Source organism: Hippopotamus amphibius, chromosome 8, assembly GCF_030028045.1.
Source record: "Hippopotamus amphibius kiboko isolate mHipAmp2 chromosome 8, mHipAmp2.hap2, whole genome shotgun sequence".
Classification (NCBI taxonomy): Eukaryota; Metazoa; Chordata; class Mammalia; order Artiodactyla; family Hippopotamidae; genus Hippopotamus; species Hippopotamus amphibius.
The window spans coordinates 50,887,068-50,898,170 of NC_080193.1; the positions used below are offsets into that span (position 1 = coordinate 50,887,068).

Sequence of the window (11,103 nt, forward strand, 5' to 3'; positions counted from 1 at the left end):
GAAATGTCCAGAATAGGCAAATCCACAGAGACAGAAAGATGAGTGGTTCCCAGATTAGTGACAGCTAACGGTTACAGGGTTTCTTTTTGGGGTGATGAAAATGTTCTGGAATTAGATGTATCTGGAATTAGATTATATTCACAACTCTGTGAATATACTAAAAACAAATCAATTATACACTCTAAAAGGATGCATTTTATGGTACATTGATTATATCTCAATAATACTGTAATTAAAATATAAAAAAAGAATGGCATTAGAGTGGTTGAAAACAACTCCTGTGGAAGGAAAAGGACTTGAATTCAGTCCCACTGGCTGTGTGGTCCTGAGCAAACTGCTAAATCTCTCTGCATCTCAGATTCACCAACTATCAAGCGAGGATATTATCTCACTGTGAACCTTCCACGCTAAGGATAAGGACTCTATTTTAAGGAAAGAAAGGTTACACACAAGGACTCCTTGAGTCTAAGAAATGAAGAAACCGTGTACAGAGTAACTTAGGCTAAGGTATCTGGGCCAGCCTTCAGAGGCAGCTGTGGAGAGTGAATGAAGCAACTCCTGGTGAGCATTCCTGCAGGTTTCCATCTTTAGGACTGGTTCCTTAAGGTGGTTATACGGACAGCATTCCTCACTGCCTTGCTGCATCTCTTAAGAAGACAGGTGGCCTGTTCCTACCTATTACAGGAGAGGAAGCTAAGCCCCTGGGACATTACGTAACCTCTCCACAGTTACCAAGCATGATGGCAATAGATCTCCTTTCCATTCAACTGCTGACAACAGGGGTTGAGGTGTGGACTACTACTGCACAGTGTGATAATAAACCTTTGCCAGGTTTGGGCATTGGAACCTATGTTAGTCAATCAACAAACAAAAGAATGAGAAAGAGAGGGAGAGAGGAAGGCAGGAAGGGGAGAGGCAGAGAGAGAAAGCAGGCTGTATATTCAGATCTTTTTATTTCAGGTATATACGGGAAGCAGATTTCAAAGTTCAAAGGAAACGGTGAGTTTTGTTTTCCTAGTTCGTTCCATTTTTCACTTGGGAGAAAAAAACCCAGCTTTGAAGCCTCTCTGTTTAAACTCATTAGGAAAACCATCAATGACAGAAGCTTTCATGAAATCGTACTGGGAGGAATTAGTGTTATGGGAAAAGCCGGATCAATCTTCAAACGTTTCATCTACGGAGCTGGGAGGTCAGCCCAGGCTGCTTGTTCAGCTGGAAAGTTAGCATAAACAAATGCTTTACTTCCAGGAGAGTGCAAGGGACTAAAGACATCTCATATTTACCTTCCGAAGACCTCCTGAGAAGTTGGCTGTGCTTGCCGCATGAAAGAGATGGATGTATCTCGAGAACTAAGTGAACAATCTGACTGGCAAAATGTCTTGCCCTAGAGAGTGAGGTGTTCTTTCAGGGTCCTGCTGGAAAGGAGGTGGTGGTATTGACATTCACCACACCGAATCTTTCCCCATGTAATTCATAACTTTATTGAGGTTGACATGGAAACCTTTTTAGCAGGGCCGGTGTTAATATATGAGGATATCTTTCTTGACACCTGAATCCTTTTAAGTTTTTTAACCTGTTGCAGTCTCCTTGGCAAAGTTAAAACATGGCAACTTTTTACAATTTTGTTCTTTATTTTATTCTGAGAGTGGAGTCCGTACCCTATCTGGTTGATTCAAAATGGATTTGTGAGTGAGAAAGTAAGGGCTGCAGGTGGGATGTTCAAAAGGGAGATGACAGGAAAGAACAGGTAAGAGAAAAAGATACGGTACTAATGCAGGGCACTAGGTTAACATATCACCGGTACTCTAAACAAAGATGTTCTAGGGAAAAAAGTGAGAAAGCATCTTTGTGTGATCTGAACAGCGGCAAGAAAGGTGGATGCAATATTTTCACTTCTTTTCTCACAAGAATTATGCTTGTGTGTGCAAATATATACAGGTAAAATTTAAAAATATACACACATACATATATATGCCGTGTGTGCACCCGAAATAAAAGAATCCAGGTATAAAAGGACTGTGCAATAATATTGGTTAGTGAAATTGGCCCTTCTTCCTGCCAAGCCCACCCCAAAGACTGTTATTTTAAATCTTGGTGAAATTAAGCAGAGCACACACTTAAGAGAACATAGGCTGTGGTTAACTTTTCACTTCTTTCTACTAAGAGTGGACTACTGATTCTTTTAGAGGCCCCAGGTCCTCTCTTGCTATCTCATATCTATTGATAGCTCATGAGAAAATAAGGCAACTCAATGAGCAACTAACTAATCCAAAAGGAAAATAGCCATTACTTATACAGCCATAATGTAGATGCAACATGGCATATAAATCAGTAACTCGTGTATTGCAAAACAGACAAATAGATTAATGCCTGTTGCAAAGGATGGGTGAAGAGATCGATTAGGTTACTGATTCAGACCATGAACTTTCTCTCAATATACTGCATTTAACTTTTAAATAAGGTTTAGTAGAACCTGTAACATTTTGCTCACTGACAGAGCTATATTTTACTAAGGGCAGAAATTGGCTAGTCTATAAAAATTAAATTATGCCCCTTTCACTGTATCTAGTCAAGAGGAAAAACTCTAATTACAAGATTGCACTGTCAAACAAATGCAAATTCACATTCTTTATACCCTGGTTTTAAAATTCATGGGCAGGGGCTTCTATTCTTAAGTGAAAATCAATATTGGAAATATTTTTGCGGAGTGCAGTGATAAGCTAGAACGAGAGAAATGTCATTATTAAGGGTGCTGGTTTGTGGACACTAACTCAAGTGCAGAGCTGGAGAGAACAAGTCATTCATTATGCAAACATTTAAATATCAATTAGGAAGGACAATGAAAGAAGCCTTCCCTTCCTCACAACTGATGCCTTATTTCTCCATAAATGACCAAGAGGAAAAAGAGCAGAAAATCTCAGCACCTAATAGGAATGCCGCTTTGGGGAACAGGCAAAGGATAATTTTAAATGTACTTCCCAACTGAAAATTAAATGTACCTGCCTGAAAATTCATGAGCTGAGTTTGCAGACTTAATCCAGAAAGGAGTGTCTGAAGGCCTGGCCATATTGCATTGCTGGTCTTTTTTTTTTTTTTTTTTTGGAAAGAGAATGCCTTTCATTCCTGCTTAATGTCAAACTCACTTGGTTCACTAATATCTTAGTCCATTTAAAATGCCAGTCCGCACAGCACTCAAACTTTACAAATCTTGCTAGTTGGTTCTTCCGTTCTTGCAAAATTCACTTTGTGGCTCACTCAACCCAGTTCACTAAGCCTATTAGGTGAATTTGGCGGGCATGAGGACTAAGTCTTTAGCACTTTGCAGGCAACCCTGGCCGTGTATTTCACTCTGTAAGGTGCTGGCCCAGGAAGCAAGTGCCTTGCAGTAACAATTGGCTGACAGACGTGGGCCAAACATCTAATTTCTCTGGCCCTTGTTTTCCTCCTCTACAACACAAAAAGTTTGGTCCAGACCTTCTCAATTTGGGGCACCCCACGGTCACTTGGGGGGCTGACCCACAGCCAGCTTACACCACAGACTTCCAGAACTGGCCTCTTCCGGGAAGGGCTCAGGCATGTGGATTTGAACAAAACTCCCAGATTCCAATGTGCACCCTTAACTAATAATCAAGTACCACTATGGTTCATCCATATAAATATGATTCTTCTGTTATATTTACTTATCTTTATGCAAATGTAGGTTAATTTTTGTGTATGAACTACAACAGGTGGCAAACTTTGTTAAAGGAGAAATTCAGGAGGTGGTTGTAAGAGATGGAGTAGAAAGAAGATTGCTAAACCCCCTTTTATGATTTTTCTTATAGAAAAGTGAATGTGATTTTTAAGAAAATTAAAACAATAACATCAAAAACGCTTTCGGTTCCAAAGCACTAAAATTCTCAGAATATTATGTTACTGATCTAGCAGAAATGATTCTGACTTCGATTGCTAATAGTATCATTGAACAGGTGGGACTTTCTTTCTCCAGAAGGCAGAAGTTGATGCTGCAGTGGAATTAAACACTGGTGGGTCATGGCCTGGGGAAACAGGGGCCTCAAAAGAGGACTCTCAGATTTCACAGGATTCCCTTACGTAAAGCACAAGGAAAGAGGCTGGTGCACAGGGCACACAACGGGAGTCAGCTGTTGCTACCGTGAAGAGTTTACCATGCTGTGGTCACGTAACAATCAGAGTTTTTAGGCTGGCTCTCCAACCCTGCCAACAAGGGGAGGGGTAATAGCCACTTAAATTGATTGGTCTCTTAACCATCACATGATGAAAATGGAAGTGCCCTGGAAGTTTCAGCCCACTCCTCCTCCCGCCACCACCCTGTCCCAAACAACACACGTTAAAACACAGAAACGTGCATTTGGCTGGTTTCTACTGAACTCACACTCAGAATGCCCTGTTTCCACGTGCACAGAAGTTGCACCCCTCCCCTCAAAACTGGTTTTTCCTTTGAGCCCATCAACTGTTTCTGTTTCTCAAACTTCACAATTGAGCTTGCCTTGTTTATTCCATGTCTGTCACCCTCTAGCCAATGACATGTGCCCAGAGGAACCTGCTTTGGAGACAAGGTGCCCCCGTTGACCCAGCTAATAGCAACTACAGGTCAGGCACTGATGGACTCTCTGTGCTACAGTTTTGCAGGGAGAAGCTGGGTGTTATTATGCCAGTGCTTTTTTTCTTTCTTTCTTTTACAGTGTGGGGTGGAGGAGAGAGGGAGGCAAGATGAAAAACCACACTTTGAAAATGGAGTTTGTACTGTTCATCTCAAGTACACTTTTAGAGAGCAAGAAATCGCTCACAGAGAGACACCTCTTCTGGCTGTAATTTGGTTCATAGCTTTTTCTCTCCTCATGGCAACCATATCCCAGGTTATGAAACATGATACCCAGGTAAGCAGTGGCCTAGAGGAGGATGAAGAAGTTTCTAATGTGTCCACATCTCCATTTTTTTTGGTCTCTAAACTACCGCCTGGAACAAAGTTACAAATATTTGAGAGATGCAATCAAGTGTTCAGAGTGATTGTGAGGAAAATCACAGCAGTTCCTCAGGTAGGAGGGCAGTCCAGTTTTGCTCAGATAAAATTCTCAGGAATGAAACAAGCAGAAAAGAAACAACTTATTAGACTCACCCCCTATCAATCTTAGCTAAAGAATCATCACCAAGTTTTGTTTTGCCTTTTTAACAGCCTGAATCCCATGTGACAAAACAACGCGTGCTGCTTTTTTGAGGGGTTATTCTTGAGAGCAATTATGTTTCCAACTTCCCAGAAGAGTGATTCTGGTGGAAAGAATCCACACCTAGACTGATAATGACCTATAAAGAAGAGGCTTTAAAGTCATCTGCACACTTGCACACACCGCATCACAGCACAGCGACCAGCTAACTGCTTCCCAGGAAACCGTGTGGTAAGCCACTACGCACTTGCAGACTCTTCTCTGAGAAAAACTACTTTCCCAAGGTGCTGGCTTTAAAACCAGAGCCCTTGCATTAATTTGCCAGTGGGGTAAGGGCATCACTTAACAGTCTGGACCGTTCACCAGGCTCCGTGGGCAGGGCAGTTCAGCAAACTCAAGAGAAGCAGTGCTTGGGTTCATTTAATATCATTCACCCACCTTTTCAACATCCTTAAAATGGCAAAGTCTGTGTTCATGAATTTGACCTTGGAATCGAAATTCCAGTTCACCCAATTTCCCCAAATTTCCAGTTGCACTTTTAGGGGGATTCTGATTTCTGATGAGACTACTGGGAGGGGCTGGGGAGCCCCAGCTCCCTAAGAAGACTCTGCAGGAAATGAGTGAGGTTTTCTCTCACAAGACCCCTTTCTTTCCTCCCCTCATGTCCAGGCCCTCTGTCAGTCTACCAGGAGCTGAGCTTCTGGGGCTGGGAACTACATTCCTTTGAAAGATCTTGGCAATCTGTGCCTGGAATTTGATGCATTAGTTCTAAAATTAAATAAAGATCCTGTACTGTTCTTCAAAGAAATATGGCGTGGCTCTCTGACAAAACACATTTTTCAAGCGCTGACCTCTGGGAACTTCAACTAGCTTCATATTTCAGGCTGACAGTACTCACAGGCTACTGTCTAGTTGCCCAAGCAGACTTGGTTAGCCATATATTTTCCAGTCTCCGGAGCAGCTTTTAGCAGAGAATGGTGAGAGGAGTAAATAAAAAGAGGAGAGCCACTCATTTAAATGCACTGCCCCTCGCCAGTCCCTTGGGGAGGAACCCTGGTAATTAACTCTAACGAGATTAAAGTAACTTGGAACGCTTCATTTTCCCAGCACTGTAAAAGTAAATCTGCGATAACCAGTGTGCGCATTATATCAAAAAGTCAATCCCTTTCCCTGTAATGCAACGGCCCCCTCACTCCCACCTTGGCCCAGGCTGGAGAGGAGAGGAGGCGGAGGGCTGCCGGGCTCTTACCTGCGCTTTGCTCCATCACTTCTTTCTGACACATGTCTTGAACATTCACCGTGCAATTCACGATGAACTCGGGGGAGGAGCAGTCGTTATTCAGCTGGAATTCTTCACACTGGTAGCACTGGATTTGCAACGCAAAGCCTGCGGGACAGACACAGTCGGGTTCAGACCCAGCTTCTCAGAGACCACCCTGGAAACCACCATCCATCCTCCTCCTCGGCCCAGCCAGCCGCGGCTCCCGCACGCCTGGGTCTCCCAGGAAGGCGGCTGTGGCTAAATCCGGTAGAGGGCGGCGCGGCTACAGAAGGTCCTGCGGGATGGAGTGGGATTTTGCCCGCGACCCCTGGACCCACGCTCTAGAAACAAAGAGCCCATCCGACACCACACCTGGCCTTTCCCCCATGGAAGTTGAAAGGAGGAATATGCAGCCCGATAACAGAGTAGCTCCAGAGACCTGCGTCAGCTCCAGTGTACGTCGCAGGATTTGCCTAATTGTTAATTGGTTACAAATGAGTTAATTACTGTTTTAGCACCATTCGCGATTGCCTTCGCAGACGCCTTTTCAGTTTTCTTCTATTTTTGAAGCCGGCATTCCGGTGCTGTGGTTCCGAGGCTCCCGACGCGGGAAGCTGGAGAGGAAAGTGCAGGACGCTAAGCGCCCCGAGTCCCCCGCCTTTCTTCGGGACGGTTGCCGGAGCAGCAGGGGTGGCCGCGGCGGGTGGGAAGGGACGCGCGCGCGTGTGTGCTTGTGTGTATGTGTGTGCGCGCGCGCGCGCGCATCCTTGGCCGCGACAGCACAGTCTTTTCTTCCCCGCTTTCAGGGCTCCGTTTGGCTAGGGTTCCCAGTCGGGGTCCCAGCTTCTGCAGAGCTGGGTTGGAAGTCGGTCTCGTTTTTGCACCTCTCCCCGCTCCAGCCTGACTGCTCCGCTCAGATCTAGGAGCTCCCATCTAGATCTAACTCCCCCGGCTCCCGGGCAGATGAGCCCGGGACCCGGCGCACCCCGCCTCCCAGCCCCACAGCGGTCGCGCTCGGAGCACAGCAACCCAGCCTCGGCGCGCCCAGGCCACAGGCTGCCCAGCGTGCCGCTCACCTGCCGGTGGCGCCACTCCCACGGGTTCCTAGAGACGCCTGATAACTTGGCGGGTTCCCGGACTCTCGCCCCCGTTCCCTCGCCGAGACGCAGCACGGCTCGGACCTCCCCTCCTCCCGAGCCCAGCTTCCTCTTTCGACCGCGGACCCCAAGCATCTGCAGCCCGAGTCCCATCAGTATCCGCCTCTCCCGCCTCTCCTCCTGCAGCGCGGGATTTGGAGACTTTCCGGTCTAGCGTCTCTGGGCACCACTCGCCGCCGCCAAACTCCCGCTGGCACCCCCCGCGCAGCACAGGCCCCGAGGTGGGCGCCCAGGGGAGGCAAAGGGGCTAGCGGGTAGGTGGGGTGTGCGCGCCTGGACGGACGGCTGGCCGCTTCTTACCTTGAAGCAAGAACAATCCGCAAAAAGTTGCCGCGACGCCGAGGACCCACATCCTCCCGGAGCCGCGGAGCCGCGAGCGGGCAGGCGCATCAGAAGCGGCGTCCGCGGCGGAGGGTGTCCGGGCCGCAGCGGCTGTGGCTGCCGAGGCTGCTGGGGCCCGCGCTGCTACCGCCGAGGCCACCGCCGCCGCCAAGAGGAGCCGCAGGTGCCGCCGCCGGCGCCCGCATCGCCCGCGCCGGGGTTCCCGGCTGCGGGTCGCCGCTCCCCCGGCTCGCGCTCCCGGGCGGAGCACGGCGTCTCCGGAGTTGGCGACGGAGACTGAAGGAACTACTGGCGATCCGGAGCACCCAAAAAAGTCTCGCCTCTTCTCCCCACCTCCCACTCCAGGCACCACGTGACGGCTGCCGAGTTGGGGTGGGGGTGGCGAGCGAGGAAGGCTGGGACAGTGTTTTCACGTCCCCACCCCCTTCCGCTCGCCCTCCTCTCCCGCCTCCGCACGTCCCCGGGACTGGTACGCCTCGAGGGGGAGAGGGAGAAGGTAGTTTTCCGGGGCCGGGAGGCTGGAGACCAGGGAAAGAGGGAGGAGGGCGCAGCAGGTGCCACGGGGATCTGCCGGGCGCTGTCAGCGGGACCCGGGAGCGGGGGTAGGCAGACTACGTGCCTCTGGGCGCGCCCGGAGGCTGCTGGGTCCCGGCCACCTGGCTGGGGCTGCGGGGCCGCTCTCCCCTGCGTCTGGCAAAGTTGCGCACCTGCAGGCTCTCTAGGGCGTCCCGTGCAGCTGCGCCTTCCCTTCCTCCGAGAATGCTCTCAGTCGTTAGGGGGTTTGGATTCAGCTGCGGAGGGGTGGGCGGGGTGCAGGGCAGCAGGACGCTGCCCAGGACCGCGCGCTCAGCCCTAGGTTCATCTGCCGCGCGCACCGCTGGATAGTGCGGTGACAAAGCCCTGGTAGCCCAGCCTACGAGAGGGCCGCCCAGGGACAGCAGAGATGAGCTCCCACTAGGAAGCAGGTCGGGGTGAAGACGGGAGTTGTTCTGCTCTATCCCCTTCCTCCAAAAGGCCAGACAGCTTCCTCCCTCTCCCTTCACAGCCACGGGTTATCAGCATATACATCCGCGTCCTCGCGCGTACAGGGCCTTCCCAGCCCAGGACTCGGTCACTGGCACACCCCTCGCCACCTCCCCCCACCCCGTTCCTCCCCTCTTGTAAAAGACCCACCTTGAGTACTCCCGGGACGCCACTGTGCTACGTTTGTCTTCCTGGCCGCCGAGCCCTGCAGCAGGTGGTACTGGAGCCCGCTGGCCCGCCCAGAGCGCCTTGGAGCCCCCGCCCCCAATCCTGCACGTTCCCACGCCTGTCCCCCAAATCCCTAGGTAGCATCCATTTCTGTGGAAAAGGCTTCATGAGCTTCGCCCCTCTTCACCTCCTTCCTCTCAGGCCACCTCTTGGAGGACGCTCTCTTAGGCTGGGATGCTGATCATTTATTTCCCTATCCTGCCAGCAGAGCTGGTCTGGAAATGGCTTAAATGACTTTCTTGTGATTCCTCTGCAGAGATCTTTCCCCATCTGCCTCCGGCTCCTTCTCTCCCTTTGCCCCCTCTTCCTTTCATTTCTAGTTGGTTAACCCCTCAGGGAGATGAAAATGCTTTGACCATTACTCGCTAGTCTGCAGACTCCAGTCTTACAATTGGCTGAATTACTATTTCTGGAGCAATAGGGCCAGTTTGCTTATTAGCCTGTCTATTCCTTGAGGGAATTCGTCATTGGAGGACGTGTGAGATTCAAATAACTAATTGGGCCAAAGGGTCCTTGAACAAGTTCTTTTACGCTTTCAGAGGGTGAGACTGTGATATGATGTTTATTCAGAAATGAGACAAAAGAATCTTTTTAAAAGTCTGAAAGACAATGACAATTTTCATTTAAGACAACAAAATTCAAATATAACAAATTGCACAAATTAACCAAATAACACTGATCATACAATACTCTTTAAAAAAACAAGTGTGTACTAAAGTATCCAGATAGATCCTAAAAATATGTTATGCCTAATTTACAAGCTCCTGTACAAAAGCAATTATAAATAGTTCACATCTAGAAAAAATACACTGTAACCTTTAAAATAGAATTTATCCTTACATATAAACAGACTTTGTAGAAAAGAAGGATATTAAAAAGGATTTTTCATAGCACCATTTTATTTTTTACAAAGTGAACACTGCAAATAGGAATTTGCTTTGATTTATAGATTGATCATATTTTAATCAAGAGCACGAAGATAAAAATCAACAAATAATGTTAAGTATTACAGAGAACCACTAGGTAGAAGAGGATGTAAGGAAATGATTGGAGGGAAAGAATTACATCATTTCTGATACATATCACTTCTGATCAGTGTCACACTTGAGTACCTTTACAGTTTTCTGTAGAAGCAGAATTACACTCATTACTAGAACCTGAATCTCTCTGGCAACAACTTGGAAATTGCACTAGAATTAAAGTTTCTATCAAATTGAGATTATGAGATGGAGATGAGAGAGGGCCCTCTGGGTTTTTAGCAGGCCCTGCTTTCCGTTTATGGAGTGTACCCACAAAACAATTTGAGGACTATGACAGCGACCTGAACAAAAACTTGAGTTGGAATTTTTCAAAAATATATTATCAACTTCTAAGACTTAGGACATCATTTCAAGAGCATGGCACTGATTCAATTTATTGCTGTCTTTTTTTTTGCTACAAATATAATTTCTTTTCCAAAAAAATTTACAACTTCTGTACAAGTATTCAAAAGAAAAGTGCAACATGAAGACTTCTGTATCCTGGGTGTGTTTACTTTTAACCCTCATGGAACACAACAAATAGAGTCTATGCTTATTGCCCTGTCAGGGAAGTGAGCTCCAATGGGTGCGGCTGTGAATCCGACAGCATAGGCTCTGGTGCCGCAACAGTTTACTTCTTGTCATCTGTACCTGCCCTTCTCCCCACCCCTGTTTCTTAAGTGCTCCACTTCCAGCTCATTAAGGGGGAAAAAAGCCCTTTATACATCATTTGAACCCTGACTTGCGTAGGAGGAGAAGCTATCATATAAAGAATCACTCAAAGATTCCAAATTGTCTACCCCAGGCCTATCAGAGCTACTCAAAGAAGCCTCTTCATTTTTTTCTTTTTCTTCCTTTTGTCCTTCAACCTTGTTCAGAGAATTCTTCTC

At 47.6% G+C, this 11,103-nt stretch overlaps 1 protein-coding gene across 2 annotated transcripts in view; it reads right to left on the bottom strand.

Moving 5' to 3' along the window:
• Positions 1-8,154, bottom strand: part of LYPD1 (LY6/PLAUR domain containing 1) — a 52,282-nt gene extending 44,128 nt beyond the window's left edge. The window contains exons 1-3 of one of the 2 annotated variants that reach the window (XM_057746895.1): positions 8,065-8,128; positions 7,902-7,937; positions 6,433-6,570 (exon numbers count right to left, since the gene is read on the bottom strand). In XM_057746895.1, coding sequence (XP_057602878.1) covers positions 6,433-6,570; positions 7,902-7,937; positions 8,065-8,128 — 238 coding nt within the window. Of the gene's footprint in view, positions 1-6,432; positions 6,571-7,901 lie in introns of both variants that reach the window. The other variant, XM_057746896.1, reaches the window with a different exon arrangement.
• Between the last annotated feature and the right edge of the window lie 2,949 nt (positions 8,155-11,103).